We start from the raw sequence: 26,213 nt of genomic DNA on the forward strand, positions 1-26,213 counted from the left end.
TTATACTAGTAATAAATAATTACCCTTTTGCACTCATTTGAGAGCTCACAAGAACATATTAGTAGTGATGTCAGTTTTCAAAATTGCAATCAAGTTGCAAAGTCTTGGCTTAAAATTAAAAATGGAACTTTAAAAAAGTGGGGGTTGTGGATCAAATTGCTGAAATTGCCAAAATATTAAATTTTTATTCCAAGTGTGTGAAGTGAGGAGGAGGGGGTGTGTTGCATCTTAGATGCAAGTTTTCTGCCATGGGGGACTTAAGATATAATAAACAGTTTTTGTTATTAAAAAATCAAGCAAAAGCTCAGTATACAACCTTGTAAACTCTTCATAACTCTGCAGTAGTGAAGAATCAGAAAACAATTCAAAAGACATCAAAAGTTTAAAGGGGCATGGACACGATTTGCGCTGAAAAATTTCAAATTTTATTTTTCCATTTAAACTGTTTACAATGCTTAACTAAAGTATTTCTAGTGGTCAACCACAATTTTAATAGCAGTTGTTGAGTTACAAGTGAGATACAGCACTCACAATTCTTTGTTATGTATAGATTACTTAATAGAAAATAGCATGTTGAAAACAAAATAAGAAGAGCCAAACACTAGAAACTATTTAATTGTGTTCAGAATTATCTTGTAAGTTGAAAAAAAATCTGCTTTAAACAAAACCTTTACTAGTATATTTAACCTATGTAAACAAAAACATGGCATGAGCCTTGTTCACATAAAAAAAAAAGTGAGCTCTGTATCGCCCATGTACCTTGACAAATGATACTCAAATTTTTGTTGACCATTAGAAATACCTTAGTTAAGCATTCTAAACATTAAAAAATGAAAAATTAAAATCTGAAAATTTTCAGCTCAAATCGTGTCCATGCCCCTTTAAATGAAAGGATTGACTTATAACAGGTCCTTGTTCGTATAAACCAATTTGAAAACATCATAAAATTGGAAATATTAATCTCTTGTTAATGTGGCTACCGTCCAATATGGGGCATGACAATGCAGGAAACGCAGTGCACCAGTGTTTTATCGTAAGTTCCAAACCATACATGGCTTCAATTATTTCTCAGAAACGTTCACTTATATCATTGTTAACAAGAGGCCCATGGGCCACATCGCTCACCTGAGTCACCTTGGCCCATATCTGAAGACTTCCCTTATATATTTACATGTAAAACCTTAGTCCCTATTGTGGCCCCAACCTATCCCCGGAGGCCATGATTTTTACAAACTTGAATCTGCACTGTCAGAAAACTTTCATGTAAATGTCAACTTCTTTGGCCCAATGGTTCTTGAGAAGATTTTCCCTATATATTTGTATGTACATGTAAAACTTTCATCCCCTATTGTGACACCAACCTTACCCCGGGGGCCATACTTTGAACAAACTTGAATCTGCACTATGTCAGGAAGCTTTCATATAAATATCAGCTCTTCTAGCTCATTGATTCTTGAGAAAAAGATTTTTCCTATATATTTCTTATGTAAAGCTTTTCTGGTTCAGTGGTTCTTGAGAAGATTTTCCCTATATATATTTGTATGCAAAACTTTGATCCCCCCTTGTGGCCCCATCCTACCCCCGGAGGCCATGATTTGAACAAACTTAAAATCTGCACTATGTCAGAAAGCTTTCATGTAAATCTCAGCTCTTCTGGCTCATTGGTTATCAAGAAGAAGATTTTTAAAGATTTTCCCTATATATTTGTATGCAAAACTTTGATCCCCCCTTGTGGTCCCATCCTACCCCCGGGGGCCATGATTTTAACAAACTTGAATCTGCACTATGTCACAAAGCCTTCATGTAAACATCAGCTTTTCTGCCTCAGTGGTTCTTGAGAAGATTTTCCCTATATATTTAAATGTAAAACTTTGATCCCCTATTATGGCTCCATCCAACCCCCCAGGGCCATGATTTGAATAAACTTGAATCTGCACTATATCAGGAAGCTTTCATGTAAATATCAGCTTTTCTGGCTCAGTGGTTCTTGAGAAGATTTTTAAATGACCCCACCCTATTTCTGAATTTTTGTGATTATCTCCCCTTTGAAAGGAACATGGCCCTTCATTTGAACAAACTTGAAAGCCCTTCACCCAAGGATGCTTTTGGCCAAGTTTGGTTGAAATTGGCCCAGTGGTTCTGGAGAAGAAGTCGAAAATGTAAAAAGTTTACAGACAGACGGACAGACAACAGGCGATCAGAAAAGCTCACTTGAGCTTTCAGCTCAGGTGAGCTAAAATTAATCAAATAGAGTGGGATTTTTAAATTTATTTAAGCTGTAATGGTTGGAGAAGACATTAGTTTGATGTTTCTATGATACACATGAAATATCCAGATCTCTAGTTCACTGTCATGATTGACAAGACAATCCAGTCTGTGTCTTTTGGTATGATAGTATACATGTAGATGAGAAAAAAACACCCAACACTTTCTTTAAAGTTTTATTTCCAGACCAAAGAAATAACAACTGATCAACAAATTAAGGACAGAATTTACATGTGATAATCATGTGACAAATTAAGCACTCTTGACATTGTGCTGGTTTGATGAAACATGCATTTATAATATGATTAAACATACAAATTCAAAATCAATGCATGTTAGAACATGAATAAACAAATTGATAGCAAAGATGGTAAAGAATTTATCATCAAAGAACGTGCAGTTCTGTCACTGAATGTGCAGAATATTTGGCAACAACACCAATATATGATTTTAATTTCATTTAAAAATGTAATAAATTGATTTGTTGAAATGGCTTCTTTGAACAGACGACAATAATTCACAAATGAACTAATTAAAAATCAATTAGGAATTACACATACATTACTGTATATGTGATGTTACAAATTTGCAAATATAAAATCCCAATTTCTCATCATTCATCTTGTTACATCCATATGCTATGTGTTGTAAAATATTTCACAATCTAGATCAATGAGAAGTTTTATATTTCAAATCTCAAACAGAATTTCTGCATCACATTAATGCATGCACTTTTGAATCCACCTACCAATATGAAAATTTTATCGCTTTGTGTATACATGCATGACTATTCTTTGTTTTAGATATATCCGGATACAATACCAACACAATGTTAGTTGGAAAACTTGCACATCATTAACCTATAAAATCTCGTGATGAAGGGGATTACCTGTCAATATCAGAGTTATCTTTCCTGTCCTGTAAATCTATATGCATTGTTCTGGTTTCTATGTTACATGCACCATTCCCATTTTGTCAAACTATCAATTACTCTTACATAAATGGTTATAAAATATCAATATCAAGGGACAAATATGAAGTTTCTGTCGAATAATCAATGCTATAAATTCTATATCACAAAGGAAAACATTAAATATATTCCCTAGAAAATAAAAATTAAAAATAATATCATTATGAACATTAAAAAGAAATCATACATCAAAATAGAGATAAAGAGAGTTTATAAAATCTGACCTTATATTCTGTTTCTTGTATAGAAATATAAGATAAAATAACTTTCAATTGTACTAGATCTAATTTCTTGCATAAAAAGTATCCATTTTCGAACATTAGAAATCTCCCCTGTAGTCAATTTCTGTAGCAGGGTCTTTTCTAGGATGTCAACACTGTCATGGTGACAGCACCTTTTGCATTCTTGAGAAATGACACTGCCTCATCATGTGTGCAGCCCTCCAGGCTCTGTCCGTTCACGGAAATAATCTGGTCCCCTCGCTTAAGGCTGCCCTCATCAGCAGCAGCTCCTTTTGCGAAGACATTTTTGACGTAGATTGGAAGATCCCCATGGGGACTGCCATGTCCCCCCACGATGGAGAATCCCAGCCCATCTGGTCCCTTGTTCAGATGGAGGGTCTTGCACTGAGGAGGTGGCCTGTAACACCAGTTTTTACATTATTACACAATTAAAACCAATTTCTGCTGTACAGAACTACACATGAAGCAAGTCCTGCTGTACAGAACTACACATGAAGCAAGTCCTGCTGTACAGAACTACACATTAACCATCCAATTTCATTAACTTTCTATTGAAATAGAATAATGTAAAGAGCAAAGTTAAAGCACAGAAAGTTTGAACTTGTAAAATTTTGCTTTGTTCAAAGTCTAGGGCTGCAATGGGTATCTAAAATAACAAAAACCATTGGTTGTGTTGTTGGGGCCGGGTTTGGTTTTTACAATAGAATCACTATTAGAAATCCATTTAAACAAAATGGCATCAAAATCCTTAAATGTGGCTGTATTTTGATTAATTGTTAATTAAATGATGGCATTGTGGACAAAACAATGACAATATGTAAGATACTGGTATGTCAGACACATTTAAAATACGCCACAGGATCAACATTGTCAATGACAGAACATCGAAAGCATGGATGGAAACGAGTAGAAGTGACAATGCTGTTTCTAATACCATGGATGTCGAGTCTAAACCACAGTCAATGTCCATGAGTAATTATTGTAACAAAATACAATAAAGGTTTTTGATTTTAACTGTATATTAGATTTTTAAAATAGCTATATAGACCCAAACCGAATTACCGGAACCCGAATTAAAAAATCCAATTTTTTGGAACCGTGACAGCCCTATCATAGACTATATATTAACCTAATTTTTAAAAGTTTTGCATATTTGAAGTTGTCAAACTTGTGTAATTATAAATAAAATGAATAATTTCATTTGAAAGGGAGAAGTGTAAATAAGAATGGATGACTGACCCCTCATCTGAGAGGGAGAAGCGAGTATGTAGATAAGATTGGATGACTAACCCCTCATCTGAGAGGGAGAAGCAAGTATGTAGATAAGATTGGATGACTGACCCCTCATCTGAGAGGGAGAAGCAAGTATGTAGATAAGATTGGATGACTGACCCCTCATCTGAGAGGGAGAAGTGAGTGTGTAGATAAGAATGGATGACTGACCCCTCATCTGAGAGGGAGAAATGAGTATGCAGATAAGATTGGATGACTGACCCCTCATCTGAGAGGGAGAAGCAAGTATGTAGATAAGATTGGATGACTGACCCCTCATCTGGAGCCATGGTTTCCTGGAATACATTATCCTGTGCCATCAGTTCCGCATACTCTTGTGACATGTCCGTGCTGACCTGCCGTGATGTGTGTCCACTGACACTCACTCGAGTTTCTTCCCCTGAAATTGCATATGATAATCATAATTCAATAATAACGTTGTCCAGATTGCAAGAAATCTGAGGATAGGCAGTAGTCTAGAGAGTATCAGGATTTTACTATTTGTGACTGTGACTGATGATTCAGGGCGGGTGAAGATTTTTATCCTGTATTACAGGATGTTACAGATTAATAGTAGAGAGTATCAGTACTTCATACATAGTATTAGTGTGTGCTACTGAATGTTAGGTTCAAAGAGTGTATTCCCAAAATCACTCAAGATTGATAGTTTGGATTGTATCTTACCATGTGATAATGCGAGTTTGATAAATCTCTTAGCATGTGACACTGTGAGTTTGATAAATCTCTTACCATGTGACACTGTGAGTTTGATAAATCTCTTACCATGTGACACTGTGAGTTTGATGATTTACTTACCATGAAACACTGCGAGTTTAATAAATCTCTTAGCATGTGACACTGTGAGTTTGATAAATCTCTTACCATGTGACACTGTGAGTTTGATAAATCTCTTACCATGTGACACTGTGAGTTTGATGATTTACTTACCATGAAACACTGCGAGTTTAATAAATCTCTTACCATGTGACACTGCGAGTTTGATTTACTTACCATGTGACACTGCGAGTTTGATGATTTACTTACCATGTGACACTGCGAGTTTGATGATTACTTACCATGTGACACTGCGAGTTTGATGATTTACTTACCATGAGACACTGTGAGTTTGATAAATCTCTTACCATGTGACACTGTGAGTTTGATGATTTACTTACCATGAGACACTGTGAGTTTGATGAATCACTTACCATGTGACACTGTGAGTTTGATAAATCTCTTACCATGTGACACTGTGAGTTTGATGATTTATTTACCATGTGACACTGCGAGTTTGATGATTTACTTACCATGAGACACTGTGAGTTTGATGAATCACTTACCATGTGACACTGTGAGTTTGATAAATCTCTTACCATGTGACACTGTGAGTTTGATGATTTACTTACCATGAAACACTGCGAGTTTAATAAATCTCTTACCATGTGACACTGTGAGTTTGATAAATCTCTTACCATGTGACACTGTGAGTTTGATGATTCCTGGTTTCTTCAGTAACTGAACTACCTCATCATGTGACATACCATCTAACTGTACATCATTAATACTCAGAATCTTGTCACCAATCTTAAAAGAAAATATTAAACACATAAATGTATACAACAGAATCTAGCATACTGCATTCATAGACAACAACATTCAACATCAGCTTTACAGAGGAGTGTTTCTTTAATGGTCTTTAAATCTTATTATTGATAAAGTCTTATCTAGAAAATAACAATCATTTGTTTAATTTTGCTTTTTGTGCATCTTAGTCTAGGATTTACATTTCTTAATATTTCAAGGCACCTGGTATACCCCGATTGTCAACTAGATACCAAACTTGTCATTCGGAAAACTGAACTTATCATCTGGAAAACTGAACTTTTCATCCGGAAAACTGAACTTGTCATTCGGAAAACTGAACTTGTCAACTGAAATACCAAATATTGTCATTCGGAAAACTGAACTTGTCAACTGAAATACCAAATATTGTCATCCGGAAAACTGAACTTGCCATTTGGAAAACTGAACTTGTCATTCGGAAAACTGAACTTGTCAACTGAAATACCAAATATTGTCATCCGGAAAACTTAACTTGTCATTCGGAAAACTGAACTTGTCAACTAAAATACCAAACTTGTCATCCGGAAAACTGAACTTGTCAACTGAAATACCAAAAAACTGAACTTGTCATCCTGAAAACTGAACTTGTCAACTGAAATACCAAAAAACTGAACTTGTCAACTGAAATACCAAAAATTGTCATCCGGAAAACTGAACTTGTCATTTGGAAAACTGAACTTGTCATTCGGAAAACTGAACTTGTCAACTGAAATACCAAATATTGTCATCCGGAAAACTTAACTTGTCATTCGGAAAACTGAACTTGTCAACTAAAATACCAAACTTGTCATCCGGAAAACTGAACTTGTCAACTGAAATACCAAAAAACTGAACTTGTCATCCTGAAAACTGAACTTGTCAACTGAAATACCAAAAAACTGAACTTGTCAACTGAAATACCAAAAATTGTCATCCGGAAAACTGAACTTGTCATTCGGAAAACTGAACTTGTCAACTGAAATACCAAAAATTGTCATCTATAAAACTGAACTTGTCAACTAAAATACCAAACTTGTCATCCGGAAAACTGAACTTGTCTACTGAAATATCAAAAAACTGAACTTGTCAACTGAAATACCAAACTTGTCATCCATAAAACTGAACTTGTCAACTAAAATACCAAACTTGTCATCCGGAAAACTGAACTTGTCAACTGAAATACCAAACTTGTAATGGAGAGTAGTCATATTTTAACCTAAGTGCATTACTTTTAGCACAACCAAACTTTAGTGAATAGTCTAACATCTCATGAGATGTGATGCTGAGTATCAGAGCAAGACAACTTTCAATAGTACCTTCAGTTTTTGAGATTTGGTTGCAGGTCCAGCAGGTGTCATGTTGGCAATGATGACAGCAGTATCCCCAATAGAACTTCCGATGCCCCCCGCAATACTCAGTCCAAGTGATCCAGTGATGTCATGCTCAAGCTCCACCACACGAATGTGTGTCATGTCCTCACTATGACCTAAAAAAAGGGGGTTATCTAATATCAATGTCAAAGGTCAATAAGATTCTTTGTTATTCAATCTGATCAAACATTCCTGAAAAGATAATCAAATTTCAAAAATAATGATGTTTTATAAAATACTGTTCAATCTGGATGCAATCTAAAATTTTGGAGGAGCAAAATATTAAAAAGATATTTTACTTTAAGTTTGAAAGTGAATGTTTTCTATTCATATACTAATGAAACATGTACATAATGTTAAACAAGTAACACTATATTCAGCCTTTCTACTGTTGGTTTAACATATAATAAATCTACCACTCCCCATACAGATTACAATGGTTACACTTCCACACTTTTACTTATTTCGATAGCTCATTTTATGCCCATGTTATATCGCATTGCCTGCAGTTCAGCACTTGTTTAAAACTACTTCAACACTGATGTACATGACATTAATTTTAAGTCTTCATGCACTACCCCCCCCCCCCCCCCCCCTCCTCTGACTTTCTCACACAACTGTACTCGGGAGTTCGTCACACTAAATTCAAAATTTGTTTTAGTAGTTGAGAAGCTTGCAGCTAGTGTGTATATTATTTGCTTTTTCATGGAGTTTTTTTTTTGGTGCTATTTTTTTCATTAATTTCTCTTTTATAATAAGAATGATTCATATTTCACCAACACATTATGCCATCTACAAATTAACTTTAAACATCATGCAGAGAAGGAAAGGTCAAACACTTTAACAACAGTGGAAGGTAATGGTAATAATCCTACAAAGTCATAGAAAAAACAACCAAAATAATAATACAAAAAAAATAAAAAAAAAACAAAAACGAAAAGAAGAGAAGGGATGATATCAGAGGGCAGTGTTTGAATAATACTCCCTTCCTTCATTTGCAAAAGCCAAAAAGCCAAAACAGTATGAAACCATTGATGATAGTGCACTGGACAGATGAAAATATCTTTGTTTACTACATTCCTGACAAAGTGTAGAATGGACTATGTTTCACTTAATTTTTCAGCTGACAAGAAGTTATACATGTATATGCATATTTAGCATCAATATTGTTATGAAAATAATATTTTTGTAGTGGTATAATGTATTACATATGTATATAAATGTATCATAATATTGGACTGTATGTAACCCATTAAGTCTATACATATAAATACATGTGCTTGGTAGGTAAGAGAAAGTTACAAGCTACATTGTGTGAGCTGGAGGAGAATTATGAATATTGTAAAACTTTAATCAACTTTAACAATGGAAAATACACATCTCATGCAGACTTGAGGCACAGCAGGGCAGATCATGCATTCTATGTCATGCATACCAAGTTTGCATGAGCCAATCAAACTTACACTGGATAAACTCCACAGCTACTAAATCCTGGGTTATGTCTGGGCTTGGTCTTGGATGTCCTCTTTACCCTACTCACCATATTTACTTACATTTTACACATATACTCGTGTATATCTAATTTTCATCAGCTTGTGAAAGGGGGGGGGGGATTCAATAGCAAGTAGGCATTAGAACTTGAGTCTATTTTATCTCAGTCCTTGGTTAACAGTACAGTTATCATCAGACAATCAAAGGTCTGCGGGAACGAACGAAAGTTTGGAATCATATATATAATCATAACTTGTTGCAAACTGTTTTCATAATTTATTCATGTTTAAAGTGATAGTCTTTAACATGACCTGGTTAACAAAATAAACCGTTCAAAAATAGGATCACAACCACTGAGTACACATGGAAGATTCTACCCATCTTTTTTTTCTGAGTGAAATTTGTCAATAGATATGAACATAATGATATATAAAACAACTAAATACAGGAATCTCTATCAATCCCATTGTACATAACATTTTGAAATTCAATATACAATAGTGTCAGTGTTAATTCCATTTACAAAGCTTAAAGTATACTAGGCTAGAATGCTACAGTCCATCACCCATAAATTGTTGCTAATAAGAATTGACAAGAACAGAGATTCTTGTCATTCATCCATTTCTTATTGTAAACAGGGTTGTAAATTAAAAACAACAACCCATTAATCTTTGAATATAATTACCCCTCATTTCTACAGTTTTTGATTCCAGAATTTATGTGCACAATTAAAAGTAAAATCACAGTTTTTAAACATTTCTTATTCTTCTTAGTATCTCAGGGTAAAAGACAAAAAAAAAAAAAAATTTAAAAAAATGTCATCAATCACAATCTACACAAACCAAGTATAGCCATATAAACTGTAATCATTTTTGCACACAAATTCAACTTATGTCCGAGATATTAAATGTGTATAGACTACAACACATTAGGTCTGTAGTTATTTCATGACATGCAGCTACTACCAGGAATTCAGAACATGAATGCTTTAAAGGAGATGGCTATTTTTGATGACCAAAGATAACCCAGTGCTTAGTAGCTTTTAGAGGAAGGGAGACCTGTAGGAATGAAAACAGAAAACAATGGTCAGTGAGTGGACAAAGGAACACATGTATATAGAGGTCAAAACCAATGCGGTCAACAGACAGGGATACATTTGTTCCCAGCACAGCGGAAAACCAAAATTAGTCTTCGATACAGACATCACAAATTATGAAATAAAACCGGACAAGATAAATACTGAGATAGAATCATTCATTTCGGTAAAAAAAAAAAACCAAAAAAAAAAAGCTCATGTACATTTCTTTTCTTGCTTACTTCAAACTTTGTTTACAATGTTATCTTGACATAAAAATATCTACATCATAAGCAGTGCACATTATATCTGTCTTCTGAAAGTGTAGGAACCAATCAGCATTAATATCACAGCACATGCACAAGTTATACATATATTACACGTACATAACGAGTCTTAATTTCAAATTACAACTGTTGGCCATTAAATTTTAGTTAATGAATTCTTATCCATATAGAAACAACAGCTGTGCATTTCAAGCTAATGAAAATGAGTTTGCCTCAATACATTCACTTGAAATTTCTCAACTAAAGTTTCTATGCAGGCTTGGGCAGAAAAAACCTCTTCGATAACACTTTTTAATGCATTAAGGTACTTAAGAAATAAATTTCTTTTTAGAAAATACTTAAATGAGAATAACATGCTTCATGAAGTATGCTGACATAAAGCAATGCACTTCATACCCTCATGTATTTTCAAAACTTAAATTTACATTCTAATTTCATTTCTATTGGAATTCCGTCATTAAAATTTAAAGTAGTTCTGTATTTGTACGTCCATTATTTACAACTACGGTGCATTTATGATGAAACACCTATCATTATAATGTGTACAGGTAAGAACACAGAGAGTAAACGTCTACCAAATGATCCCCGATTGTTTGAGAATGTTTTAACCAAACATCCGAGACTAGCTTGTTGTCTTCCCTTTCGTTACAGTCAGTTGTTTAAGCATTAGTAAACTTTTTTCTAATCTGTACTATGATGTCACTGCCTATCAATTTACTAGTCACAGCAAGGTTGTCATAGTGTTTATAATATGCTATTTTCTGTCAATCAATGGACTCAGTTTTTGACTAATAATAAAAACAAACTGTTTTCATTAAAGTTTTTTTGGGGGTGTGTGTGTGTTAAATTATGTTCTATAAACACAATTATCAGGCATTCATATTTGGAAACCAATGGAGAATTTCTACTCCATGGTGTCAATGGAAGAGAGATGTCAAAGCAATTATATGTACGCTTTATAGATCAACGAAAATTATATGTACGCTATAAACACAATTATGTGTACACTATAACTCAATGCATGGATCTAAATTTTGGCCAAGTTGAAAGTTAAAGTATATCCTGTGTGACTACAATGTAAACAAAATATTTAGCAAAAGATTATATCCAGGTACAACTTTATAATTGAATATGTTATAAATGAAGTTCACTGTAAATGTGAAAACAAGAGCTATTAAGTCAATATTTTCAAAAAAACATTTTTCAAATTAGAAATAATTTTGCCTTATTTTTCAATGAAATGTTTATAGATTTATAAACTGCAGTCATAGAGTATACCAATATGAAAGCAAATGCAAATGCAAAATGTGGGTCTGGGATACTTTGAAAAGTACTTCCACACACGAAAAGGGCACCTAAAACTTCAAATAACACAAACAATCATAACTAAAAATCAACGATGATTTCAAATTTCATTTGTTTAATAACCATGACAACTGAAACTGTCTGCTAAACTTTTTAAAACTAATAGAACAATGTGAATTAATTTTTGTATGTTTATAATGCAGACTCAAAAGCAAACATGGAACATTGCTTGAACAAAATCGAAAGACACATTAAGAAATGCTACTTAAGCTACTTTCAGTGTTCAAAGACATTTGTGAAAATAGAAAAATCCTTCTTTACAGGAATATCCAAGAAAAGATGAAACAGCACTATTTACAGTGATTCTTTTAAGTGATCTATAAAAGACTACAGGGAGAGAATTCACTGAGGACTTACCCTTGGAGTGTTTCCCTCCCTTTGATTTATTGCTAACATTTGACTCCGACTTTTTCAATGCGCTGCCAGGGTTGGAATTTTTCCTCGATGATGTACGGGAACCTGCCTTTAACCTTCCCACAGTCAGCGATACCTTGCCCATCAAAGTCTGTATAACAAGCCAAATGATTAATCATAGTCTGTATAACACTTCAAATGATAAATCAAAGTCTGTATAACAAACCAAATGATTAATCATAGTCTGTATAACAATCCAAATGATTAATTAATGAAATCATAACAGAAAGCATTTATGTTTCTTCTTATACCTCCACATACAGTAAATTACTCAACATGCTTTCAACATCTAACATAATGATTCCCAATCTGGCAAATGCATATCCATTAACACCCGATTGTTCACGACCTACTTTAAGTACAGCTGCTGCGTATTCCTGAGTGGCATTTCTCATGTCCTCCTTGTTGACGGCCAGAATCTGGTCTCCCTGCATCAGTCGCCCATCTGACTCCGCCGTACCACCTTTTACCTAAAAGATTTATTCAAATAATTCTCCTAGCATTCAGAGTTTGAGTTTCTAAATAAAAAAACCCTAATTTTCTACTCAAAAGATTCAGTTTTACACGTAATCAAATGGTCTATACAAGGAAATGGTCTGAAATTAAATTCATTTACCATACCAATCCCTGACCTGCATTGTCACAAGTAGACCTGGTCAGTTATTGGTTGACTGAGGCCATAAGCCAAGTTCAAACAATGCCTGACCGTCCAAAATTCAATAATTGTATAACGCTGTAGCATCTGTCGATAAAGCTGAACTTACAAGTCAATAATTGTATAATGCTGTAGCACCTGTCCATAAAGTTGAACTTACAAGTCAATAATTGTATAATGCTGTAGCACCTGTTGATAGTATAATGCTGTAGCACCTGTTGATAGTATAACGCTGTAGCACCTGTTGATAAAGCTGAACTTACAAGTCAATAAGTGTATAATGCTGTAGCACCTGTGGATAAAGCTGAACTTACAAGTCAATAATTGTATAATGCTGTAGCACCTGTCGATAAAGTTGAACTTACAAGTCAATAATTGTATAATGCTGTAGCACCTATTGATAGTATAATGCTGTAGCACCTGTTGATAGTATAATGTTGTAGCACCTGTTGATAGTATAATGCTGTAGCACCTATTGATAGTATAATGCTGTAGCACCTGTTGATAGTATAATGTTGTAGCACCTGTTGATAGTATAACGCTGTAGCACCTGTTGATAGTATAATGCTGTAGCACCTGTCGATAAAGCTGAACTTACTATGTCTGATATGTATACCCCTACATCATTCCTCTTGCCGACAATGCTGAGGCCCAACCCTCGTCCAGGTTTCTTCATCAACTCCACGGAGAAAAAGTCATAAATGTCCTCCTCCTTCAACTGAGCATTGTCACGGAACACCTTGATTTGAACTGTTGATGGTGTCTGACGTAGAACCTGGATTGCATAATCATGTGTGGCGTCCTTCAGGTCCTCGTGATTGACCTACAGAAGTCGAGCATCACATTTAATTATAGTGATTGACCTACAGAAGTCGAGCATCACATTTAATTATAGTGATGACCTACAGAAGTCGAGCATCACATTTAATTATAGTGATTGACCTACAGAAGTCGAGCATCACATTTAATTATAGTGATTGACCTACAGAAGTCGAGCATCACATTTAATTATAGTGATTGACCTACAGAAGTCGAGCATCACATTTAATTATAGTGATTGACCTACAGAAGTCGAGCATCACATTTAATTATAGTGATTGACCTACAAAAGTCGAGCATCACATTTAATTATAGTGATGACCTACAGAAGTCGAGCATCACGTTCAATTATACAGTTTTACCCCAAATTCATTGTACAGGTAACAGAATTATCAGAGTGCAATACAGTACATAAAAATCACAGATATTTTGCGAGTCTTTCTTTCTGTTATCTTGCCTTGTCTGATATTTCTGCAAGAAAAAACTTTTCGCAACCCTTCAATTAACTCATCAGTATGGATATGGGGCATCCTCGGGAGTCAAAAAAAGTTTTGCCATCTTTAAAGAAAACTCATCGTCAGTTACCCGCGGGTGCTTCTCATTGATTCTTTCCATCACCGAGGGAGCATGTGTGGACTCAAAATTGTGGTTTGTAGTGATGAAGAAAACTGATCCCAATTATTTTTTATAAAAAGACTACCTACATATACATTGTATTTATCTTGGTACATATGTACACGACAGATATCACAACAATGGCTTTTTTGTACAACTCTAAATTTTGGTAATTTTTTTCTATTAATGCTTGTGTTCCCAGGACCCTCTCAATAAATAAAGGGTGACCAAATATACAATAAAGACAACAGGGTAATATTAATAAAATGGTGACCAAATATACAATAAAGACAACAGGGTAATATTAATAAAATGGTGACCAAATAAACAATAAGGACAACAGGTAATATCAATAAATGGTGACCAAATAAACAATAAGGACAACAGGTAATATCAATAAATGGTGACCAAATAAACAATAAGGACAACAGGTAATATTAATAAAATGGTGACCAAATAAACAATAAGGACAACAGGTAATATCAATAAATGGTGACCAAATAAACAATAAGGGCAACAGGGTAATGAAGAGAAACAAAGCATTTTGAGTATTTAGTAGTTTTTGTGTATTAGTAGTTTTTGTGTATTAGTAGTTTTTGAGTATTAGCAGTTTTTTAGTATTAGTAGTTTTTGTGTATTTAGTAGTTTTTGTGTATTAGTATTGACCTATTTCAAAAATTGTAATTTTCACAACAGTAGTTGTGATTTTCTTTCACCACTTTTAAATAAAAAATTCACTATATTCAATCCCTACAAATACAATTTTAAAAAAAAAATTATTTGCTTCATTTTCATGATGAAGCAATCTTCCAAAAATAATGCCAAAATAAAGTTCCTGCAAATAAAGTTATTTGTGGCATGGACATGTTGAAACTTTTTAAATCCTTCACAAGAGTAATACAGTAAAGTAACATAAAATAATCACTAATCGCATGCATCTGTAGAAATACAATGCTTATCATACCATATAGCGGGGGTTTTCTGTGGGGCTGAAATTTGGTGATTTGCTGGTTCAAAGGTATGCTAATAATTCTAGCAGAAAAAATTTTGACGGACAAGGAAGAGTTATCTCTCTTGCAATTACTGAAGTCACAATTGGGTGCATATTTGGTGGGTGAAATTTGGTGGAAAGTTATCCAACTGCCAAAATAAGCCAAATTTATCACCCTGCGGAAAAAACCCGTTATACGGTGAATTCTGAATGGTAAGTTACTAACCTCCAGTATCTGGTCCCCGGCCCACAGTCTACCATCTCTCGCAGCTGCCCCTTCCTCATATACTTCATGGACAATGATTGCCCCCTACAGAGAGAAAATAAAGCAAATGTTTAATATGCAGACAATGATTGCCCCCTACATAGAGAAAATAAAGCTAATGTTTAATATTCACTATGGACAATGATTGCTCCTTACAGAGAGAAAATAAAGCTAATGTTTAATATGCACTATGGACAATGATTGCTCCCTACAGAGAGAAAATAAAGCTAATGTTTAATATGCACTATGGACAATGATTGCTCCTTACAGAGAGAAAATAAAGCTAATGTTTAATATGTACTGGTATTATAATTTTTAATCCGTATTTTCCAGAGAATTCAAAACATCCCACCATTTATGTTGGATAGGGTAATAGATAGAACAATCTTAACACTTCAAATAAAGTTCTCTTCAAACTGCAATGTAGCAGTCACATTTGATGATGAAAAAATATTCACACATTCAGAAGAGTGTTGCGTACGTACCAGTAGAGTATCAGCCCCTCCTACGATACTGAGCCCGAGACCCGTACGACCTTTCTCTATCTCTATGGCGGTCTCCCGACCTGGAATGACTGGACAAGTTTTGGGGTCAGCAGGCTCCTCCTCCTCTACTTCTTCAGGGTTTGGGTCTGTGGAAGATTCCCCTGAAAATGTAAAAATGTGAGAAATTAGTTTCATTCTCCGACTTGTAACAGAAAGTGTACATTGTCATAGTTTGATAATTAGAAACCCTGGAGTATAAGCATCACTGATAGCATTTTCCATACAGGTATAATATTTGATTTTCTAGCATATCCATACATTCAAATCTTATTACTTCTGTATTTTTTTCTTCACTCTGTCAATCAATATATATGAAAATTTCTTAATTACTAGCATAAACAAGAGGCCCATAGGCCACATCGCTCACCCAAGCAGCAGCTCCTAGCAATCAACAAGCAAAACAATCATTATACAAGCAGCTTGGTTCAGAAAAAAACCTTTTCAAAGGTAAAACTTCATTAATTATCAAACTTTATTAAACTTGTCTACAAATTCATCAATTATCATATGCCCTTGTAGACGGATATGGCCTTTCATATTAACAAATTTCATCTAAGAATGCTTTGTGCCAAGTTTGGTTCCAAATACATTCGCATGTGAAACTTTGGTCCCCTACTGTGGCCCCTTCCTAACCCCAGGGGTCATGATTTTTATAAACTTGAATCTCCACTTTGTCAAAAAGCTTTCATGTAAATTTCAGCTTTTCTGGCCCAGTGGTTCTTAAAACTCAGATTTTTAAAATGACCCTACCCTATTTTAGCATTTTTGTGATTATCTCCCCTTTGAAGGGGGTATGATCCTTCATTTCAACAAACTTGAATCCCCTTCACCCAATGATACTTTGTGCCAAAGTTTGGTTGAAATTGACCCAGTGGTTCTGGAGAAGAAGATGAAAATGTGAAAAGTTTAAGCCAACGACAATGCTACTGCCGACAGACAAAGGGCAAATTTTGATCAGAAAAGCTCACTTGGAGCCTTTGGCTCAAGTGAGTTAAAAATCGGAGAAAATATATTATGACAGATATATCTGGACAGTCAGTTTAGCCTACAAAATGCATTTTTGTATTATAATTTGGTTCATTTAACTGGATGGTAATTTATAATTAGTCTGTCAACTCTGGTTAGATCAGTATTTTATCAGTTTGAATCTGTAATTTGAAGACATCATAAAACCACATTCAGTCAAATCAACACATACACTAATGTAATATTGCTTGGGATGGTTAGTGATTGAACAGAGAGCAGATTGAGCACGGATGAGCATTCAAATTAAAAAGAGATGTTAATACAGTGGAATCCCGTTATTACGTTCCCCCTTTATTACGTTAGTCCGCATATTACGTTGGAATTTCAAAGCACAAAACCATTTCTTAACAAACCTATATAAAATAGACCTCGTTATTACGTTGTCCTAAAATGCCGGGACTCGGTATTACGTTGTAAATATTCCGACAAAAATGTAATAAACCCCTAATTATTCAATAGTGATTCTCAAAATAATAAGCCATTCACACCTTGACTGCCTGAGGCAGTCACCACGTAAATTTCCTGGTCTGTTTGGGGATTAGAGACGCTTGACTGATCACGCTTCGATAGATCTAGCGACATCAATACAGGTGAATACCCCGTATAGAAGCCAGTGATAAACAATTAAATAATGTTTATTTAGAAATTGTACTCAATGAAATTTACTTCATTTTTCATATTTTGATAATCAAAGAAATAATTTCTCAACCACCTGCGTGTTCAGCATAGTGTGATTACCTTCGCTATTAAAACTCTATTCACGGACAGCTTTGGTACCAAACAAGAAAGACAAAATTTATCGTAGCAATGTTACAACCGCTTGGGTAACTGCTTGGACATAGGTGACTAAAGGTGTTCAATTAAAAAAATTGTTCGTTGTTTGGACATGCAGCTTGGGTGTTCGTAAATCTCGTCCATACATACACCAATCTATCGGCCGATTTGTGCACGGCATTTACCTCAGTGAATATTTTAAAATCCCTTGATGCGCACGTGATTTTAGTGCCATCATTTAGCGTTATAAATGAAATCTTCGTGCATCATTATATTTTTTTTTATGTGGATTGCGCTTAAATTGTTCTCAGTGCATGTTTATCGTTGGTGAGAAGTGTGCAAGTGTTGGGTATCGTGTGCGTTTTGTGTCTATAGTTTTGTTGTTTTTTGGGTGGGATTTTTTTTATTGTGTTGTGTATTGTGTAATTAGAGAACTTAATAAAAACGATGTTTTGTTATTTTTTAATACGAATGTTGAATACGAACCGGAACGAGTTATTGAGAGAAATTTACATGAACGCATTGTTTTAAAGTTGAACAAAATGGCGGTCCAAACGAATGCAGAAAAAGCAACGTTTATCAAAACATCCTTATGTATCCTACACCGAAATAAAGAAAAGGGATAAGAACATGAAGAATTACGGACATTAAAGATAAGATGTAAATAAAACAAAGTATCATAGTCTTTTAAACAAAGAAACAGTAAAGATATATTCACACACTCCTTCACGGAGTACCAACGGACGATATACAATTTCCAAATGATATTTTTAACGGATTTAACTGGGAACGTTTATTACGTTGCCCCCGGTATTACGTTATTTTATCGTGACAAAACGGAAAACGTAATAACGGGGTTCCACTGTAACATGATGACAGCTCACCCTTGTCAATTCAAAGTTGTACCATATATGACTGCTTATAGACTGGGGTTGGGGTTGGGGGTTCAGTCATTAGATATTAGCTTGGGCCATATACAATGCAATACATCCAATGTCAGTCATCACATGCTCTTATGTTGCAATCATTAGTGTTTATTTATTTGGACTTGTAATAGTGGTTATGCATGTCATAGTGTTTAATACAGTGTAACATTAATCTATGAAATATTCTTCTTTATTGTATGAAAGGCCATATACAGGTATACAGTAGAAATCAAGGCAATTCAGATATTCGAACATTCTACTTATCCAGATGATTTGACTGGGAACTGAAAATCATATAAATAAGTAAATATTGTTCTTACCTGGAGCAGATTGCAGTTGAAAGACAGATTTGGTGCCTGGATCAGGATCCAGGTGATTGGCAGTTGGAAGTGACAACTTTGTAATATTTTTTCGAACTTTGAGTTTGATTGTTCCTTGCATGTTTCTTAAAATTTCTATTGCCTGTACAAGAAAACACAAATAATGTCTTTTTTTTAATAATACACTTTAATAACTGGAAAAATATGTCCTGACACTATACAATATGTGCTACATGGAAGTTATATCTGATAACACTTTCTAATCTTTAGAATTTGACTCACCTTTTCATAATGGACCCCTATTAATTGTTTATCCCCAACTTCAAGAATTTGGTCCCCAACACTAAGTTGTCCATTCTGTATTCAAAAATAAATGTACATGTCACCTACAGCCATTTCCGAAATTCTTACATTTTTCTGAGAAGAATTAGTTTTACTAGTTACCTGAGCAGCAACGCCCCCTGGTGTGATGCTGCGGATACAGATTCCTGGCTGACTGTCTCTCACTTCCTCCACAATGGCAAACCCTAAACCTGATGTACCCTGCAGGAATATCAGAATACAAAAATGGATCATCTGTATTATTGTTATTATTATTACTTTCACTATTGTACAGCAAGTAACCTAAACCACAGGGAGATTGATGCATGTATGAAAGGTATGTTTGTATAAGTGTCTGATGTATTGTATGTGACCAAAAAAAAAAAAAATTACAAAAAAAAAATAAAAAAAATGGATCATCTGTTGTGAATCTATAATGCACAGGTAGTATGTACTTAGAAAATAACTTTTGGTGGTGTTCTTAGAGAGGACAGGTGAGGTAAACATAATGTAATTTCAAAAAGACAGACAGAAGGCTGTATACATAAGAGTGGACCCTCTTTGCCTGTTCTAGTTCAGCTATACTTGTGACAGTATATGACACATAACTCCAGTAAAGTGTTCCTTTCAACACTAGAGCAATATGACAGTTAACTTTCACATCAGTCCTATTGACAGATGACTTTCTGCTGACATAAAAATGTCCTCGATATTTCAATCTGTCAATGAACATAACAGATTTTCTGCATTACCTTGACTTAAATAATGAATCCCAAGGGACAAATAAAATCAACCTTTTTCTGTGTGATGTTTTCTGAAATGAAGTCTTTTGAATTTCACAAAACAACATTTTGAAACATGTTAATGTTTGAATACATGAAGTTTATCATAAAAGTTTAATTACTTTTTCTTACATTTTTGCATATGTACTTGCTATAAAGGATGAAAAAATTGGTCTGATAACAAAGTTTCACACTTTCTGGCCTCATACTGAAGTTATGAACTGGTTTTCCTATATTGGGTAACAGACCATCCAGTCCATATGCATCAGGTGCTAAGGTACAATGGTTCTAGGTCTTACAGTCTCCAAGTTATTAGCCTGACAGGGTTCTATTATATCTGGTCCTCTCTCAATTGAGGCCAAAGTGACCTAATTTTAAGTTGTGACACACCTTCCCCCTCAGAAACACCAACTGAAAAGCTTTGAATATTCTAGGCCTCAAAGTATCAAATCTACGAGTTAGATGTGGAAAAGCTAACAGACAGACACCTTATCATGTTCCTTCATATGTGTATAAAAAATTCATATCTTTAAAAAAGATTTTAAACCCACCTTTTCTAATATAACAACTTGCTGGACATCTGAGGCGTGCAGACTGCCATTTTTCTCTTGATCTTCTGAATGAGACACGTCCTTCAGAGAAACAAAGCACTTAATCAGTGTACTTGTGATAAAGAGCACATAGTATACATGTTATTTCATAAGTGTGATGTTGATATTCATACTACTTCTAAGGAATGAGACAAAAAACTAAATTCACATAGTTTTCATCACCCCCCCCCCCCCCCCCCCCCCCAATGAATTTAATGAATATTGAAAATAATAATAATCAGTGTATGAAAATCGATATCAGATGACACAAATTTACAGGAGTATTTAACCTCCTCTCCCCATACTATTTGAATTTAGATTTTTATTTGACATTGATCATTTGATCTCTCCCCTAACTCAATAATTCCAGTATATGTCATTCTCCAGTATTCAACATAAACTTCAATAAAGCAAAATTTCATTTCTAAAATGTATGCATTTGAAAGCTTGCATCTGGATGGCATTCACTAATAAATGAACTGAATAAATCTTTCCATAAAATTCTATCTATGTTATTAAAGAGTGTATCATCAATATATCTTTTTCATACCCTCATGTATTGTGAAAAATATAAAGGGAAGTGTATTTGTCTCATTTCCTTAATTATGATTTAATGGGTGTACATCTGCCATCTCCTGTTGAAACATTACCTCATTGGAAACAGCAGCTGTCAAGATTTGTGGTTTGACGGCCATATGTTCCAAATTGTCGCTTCTCCTACAAAAATTACAAGAACATGCTCAAAGCCTGGCTGAAACGCAGACAACCCAACAACGACATCGAAGTTTCTTTTGTTCCCTGAATTCTCTGAATCATATAATGAAGTATCTACAGGAAATGTGTTCACTATGAGAGGTGAACAGATGCCCAGAACTTATAAACAAGTGTGGTGCACTGCACAAGACATGCAGTTTGGAAGCAGTTGAATTCCATACATAGTGTAGGATGTTCTTTCAAATGAAATATCAAAGAAGACTCACTTCAAGTGAAATGACCCAGATTAATTATGACCCTGAATTCTGAAGCCTCAGAAAGATATAATTTATACTTTATAAGATATTAATGTAATATTAACTTTACCTTACAAGAATAAACAAGAACAAGAATTATTACTTTTTTCTCTACATGACCTTGTGAAAATAACCTTGGAATAGGATCATGACACCACACCCAATCACAAATAACCTTTGCACTAAATGTATCTGTCCAAAACCTTTCTTCAAATATTTTTGTACATTTTCTCTAAATTACCTTTACTTTGTCCAAATGACCTTGCACTTGAATCATGACAAATCCTCATGTAATCTTTGTGAGCATAATCTCTGTTATAAAAGTATGGACTGGGAGTATCATGAACCTCTCTAACTGTGAGCTATGTTTATGTGAGGGTAAGTTATTCTGAACAATCTAAGTGACCTATAATACACAATAGCTTGCTATACTGGAGTGGGTGTGGGGTGTGGACAGATTCTTTGCTATAAAGAACATTACTTTGATGGCTAGATATATCTAGTATTTATGCAGAAATGAGAAGTATTAACACAGGCAAACAGTTTCCCCCTACTGCAGTATGTAACATCCTAATAAACCAGACATCCGAATCTGATTGAAAAACCATGTGAAAATGTGAACCTGCAATATAAAAACTGGAAATATTTTGTAGGGTTGGAAAAGTGACCTTGTAACTTCTCGTGTGGGTTACTATGCATGTATAATCTATCAGCTAAGTAACTGGTGTAATTTTGAAAAATATGTATTTTTATTTGGATGAAATCTATTACTTTACATTTTCTTTATGAACATACATACCTGAGTATGACGAACTTGACCATGTTGCAGGATAAGCTTTTAATGATGGAAGAGGCATTGAGATGGCTACGTCCATATAAAACTTGACCATTAACCTATTAGTGAAAAGTAAACAAAAATTATTAACCTCAGATACATAAAGAAAATTAGCTATTGTAGTTCTTTAAGCAGAAATCCATCAACAAGAGAGATCTACAACATTTATCATTCATGTTCTTGCAAAAGAACATTAAATTTTTATAGATTACGACATTCTGTAAATTGCTAACTATAATGGATGATAAGACTAGAGTTGCATTCTAGTGGGGAAAGATATCATAGGAAAGATCAATAATTGTTTATCTTTTGTGTATCATAAAAAAACCAATACCAAGAAATATTTAAATGTCTTGAAAATAAAAATGGGTTTTTACAGGTCTTATTTTTCTTGACAGAAATCAAGTTTTACAGAAGTCTTACATCATTGTAAATTATCAGATTGAATTTAAATTACCCTATGTTTCCATTATTGTTATAAAACCCCCAGAATACAAAGAAACCATACATAATAATTTCTTCCATGACTGTCCTTGAAATTATGAATAAATAATAAAAGATGATAAAACAGGCATTGTATGTAAAACCATTGCAGGTTAACCAAAGAATACGACATTCACATTGTACCACAGGGCAACACAATGCTGACCCTTAGCCTGAGTAACAAAGGAACATCTTCTGTAAGCAACCTAATCAAATATCTTACTTCAAGGAGTTCATCCCCAACATTGATCCTGCCATCCTTCCCAGCAACACTCTCGGGTTGCACCCCAGCAACAAACACACTCATGGTGTTTCGGTCTTTGTTGCCAGCTAAGTTGATTCCCAGGCTGCCATTGCCGCGGTTCAAATCCACAAGCTGAAGGTCACCATTCAGCTCCCCATACTGTCTCTGTATTTTCTCTGTAATTCAAAGTTGTCCCATTACTTTCAAGGCATGCGGTGTCATATCTATCATTTCATGAGAACAGTTATTCAATAGTTCCTTTTGTCTAAACTTATTACAAGAATAACAATAACCAGCAACCTGCCTTATTACAAGGATAACAATAACCAGCAACCTGCCTTATTACAAGAATAACAATAACCAGCTACCTGCCTTATTATAAGAATAACAATAACCGGTAACATGCCATATTACAAGGATAATGATTATCATAACCTGTCTTATTACAAGAATAATGATTATCGGAACCTGTCTTATTACAAGAATAACAATAACCAGCAACCTGCCTTATTACAAGAATAACAAGAGGTACTGTGAGCAATGCTCACTAAGAATACCCCCCGCTTACCCCAATCTCCCAAAGGGTGTTGGTAATAGGTATAAACTACCTCTTTTCTGAGTGTAAAAAACAAATGGCATGACAAACCGAACCATATTGCTACTTCGATGTCCAGTGCACGTGACCTTTGACCTTTTGACCCCAAAATCGATAGGGAACATCTTCATCCCATGGGTAGTCCATATGTAAGATATGGTGACTGTAGGTGGAAAGGATAACGCTTTAGAGCCCGGAAACCATATTGCTACTTCGATGTCCAGTGCACGTGACCTTTGACCTTTTGACCCCAAAATCAATAGGGAACATCTTCATCCCATGGGTAGTCCATATGTATGATATGGTGACTGTAGGTGGAAAGGATAACGCTTTAGAGCCCGGAAACCATATTGCTACTTCGATGTCCAGTGCGCTTGACCTCTGACCTTTTGACCCCAAAATCAATAGGGAACATCTTCATCCCATGGGTAGTCCATATATACGATATGGTGACAGTAGGTGGAAAGGATAATGCTTTAGAGTCCGGAAACCATTGCGTCTACAGACGGACGGACGGACGGACAGACAGACGGACAACCTGATTCCAGTATACCCCCCCACAACTTGTTGCGGGGGGTATAACAATAACCAGCTACCTGCCTTATTACAAGAATAACAATAACCGGTAACATGCCATATTACAAGGATAATGATTATCATAACCTGTCTTATTACAAGAATAATGATTATCGGAACCTGTCTTATTACAAGAATAACAATAACCAGCAACCTGCCTTATTACAAGAATAACAATAACCAGCTACCTGCCTTATTATAAGAATAACAATAACCGGTAACATGCCATATTACAAGGATAATGATTATCATAACCTGTCTTATTACAAGAATAATGATTATCGGAACCTGTCTTATTACAAGAATAACAATAACCAGCAACCTGCCTTATTACAAGGATAACAATAACCAGCAACCTGCCTTATTACAAGAATAACAATAACCAGCTACCTGCCTTATTACAAGAATAACAATAACCAGCAACCTGCCTTATTACAAGGATAATGATTACTGTAACATGCCTTATTACAAGGATAATGATTATTGTAACCTGCCTTATCACAGGGATAATGATAACTGTAACCTATCTTATTACAAGTATAATGATTACTGTAACCTGTCTTATTACAAGGACAATAATTACAGTAACCTGTCTTATTACAAGGATAATGATTACTGTAACCTGTCTTATTACAAGGATAATGATTACTGTAACTTGTATTATTACAAGGATAATGATTACTGTAACTTGTATTATTACAAGGATAATGATTACTGTAACATGTCTTATTACAAGGACAATGATTACAGTAACATGTCTTATTACAAGGACAATAATTAAAGTAACCTGTCTTATTACAAGGACAATAATTACAGTAACCTGTCTTATTACAGGGATAATGATTACTGTAACTTGTATTATTACAAGGACAATGATTACTGTAACCTGTCTTATTACAAGGATAATGATTAAAGTAACATTCTTAAAGTATGTTTAAGTCTTAATGATTAAAGTAACATTCTTATGATTCTTGTAATGATTCACAATGTCTTATCACAGGGATAATGATTACAGTAACATGTCTTATTACAAGGACATTAATTACTGTAACCTGTCTTATTACAAGGACAATGATTACTGTAACTTGTCTTATTACAGGGATAATGATTACTGTAACTTGTATTATTACAAGGACAATAATTACTGTAACCTGTCTTATTACAAGGAGAATGATTACAGTAACCTGTCTTATTACAAGGATAATGATTACTGTAACTTGTATTATTACAAGGACAATAATTACTGTAACCTGTCTTATTACAAGGAGAATGATTACAGTAACCTGTCTTATCACAAGGATAATGATTACAGTAACATGCCTTATTACAAGGACAATAATTACAGTAACCTGTCTTATTACAAGGATAATGATTACAGTAACATGCCTTATTACAAGGACAATGATTACTGTAACTTGTCTTATTACAGGGATAATGATTACTGTAACTTGTATTATTACAAGGACAATAATTACTGTAACCTGTCTT

At 34.5% G+C, this 26,213-nt stretch overlaps 1 protein-coding gene across 13 annotated transcripts in view; it reads right to left on the reverse strand.

Moving 5' to 3' along the window:
- Nucleotides 1–2,427: 2,427 nt before the first annotated feature.
- Nucleotides 2,428–26,213, reverse strand: part of LOC125671252 (multiple PDZ domain protein-like) — a 124,449-nt gene continuing 100,663 nt past the window's right edge. For 11 of the 13 annotated variants that reach the window (XM_056163708.1, XM_056163707.1, XM_056163705.1 and 8 more), the window contains 16 exons: nt 23,534–23,730; nt 22,792–22,886; nt 21,633–21,699; nt 20,944–21,024; nt 19,734–19,832; nt 19,572–19,646; nt 19,290–19,431; nt 16,184–16,344; nt 15,660–15,743; nt 13,607–13,831; nt 12,707–12,823; nt 12,297–12,444; nt 7,668–7,837; nt 6,222–6,333; nt 5,023–5,149; nt 2,428–3,874 (listed from right to left, as the gene is read on the reverse strand). In XM_056163708.1, the coding sequence (XP_056019683.1) occupies nt 3,598–3,874; nt 5,023–5,149; nt 6,222–6,333; nt 7,668–7,837; nt 12,297–12,444; nt 12,707–12,823; nt 13,607–13,831; nt 15,660–15,743; nt 16,184–16,344; nt 19,290–19,431; nt 19,572–19,646; nt 19,734–19,832; nt 20,944–21,024; nt 21,633–21,699; nt 22,792–22,886; nt 23,534–23,730 (2,177 nt within the window). In that variant the 3' untranslated portion in view covers nt 2,428–3,597. Of the gene's footprint in view, nt 3,875–5,022; nt 5,150–6,221; nt 6,334–7,667; nt 7,838–9,473; nt 10,271–12,296; nt 12,445–12,706; nt 12,824–13,606; nt 13,832–15,659; nt 15,744–16,183; nt 16,345–19,289; nt 19,432–19,571; nt 19,647–19,733; nt 19,833–20,943; nt 21,025–21,632; nt 21,700–22,791; nt 22,887–23,533; nt 23,731–26,213 lie in introns of those variants that run through there. The other 2 variants (XM_056163706.1, XM_056163704.1) reach the window with 1 other exon arrangement.

The sequence above is a fragment of the Ostrea edulis genome, chromosome 4 (genome assembly GCF_947568905.1).
Source record: "Ostrea edulis chromosome 4, xbOstEdul1.1, whole genome shotgun sequence".
Lineage (NCBI taxonomy): Eukaryota > Metazoa > Mollusca > Bivalvia > Ostreida > Ostreidae > Ostrea > Ostrea edulis.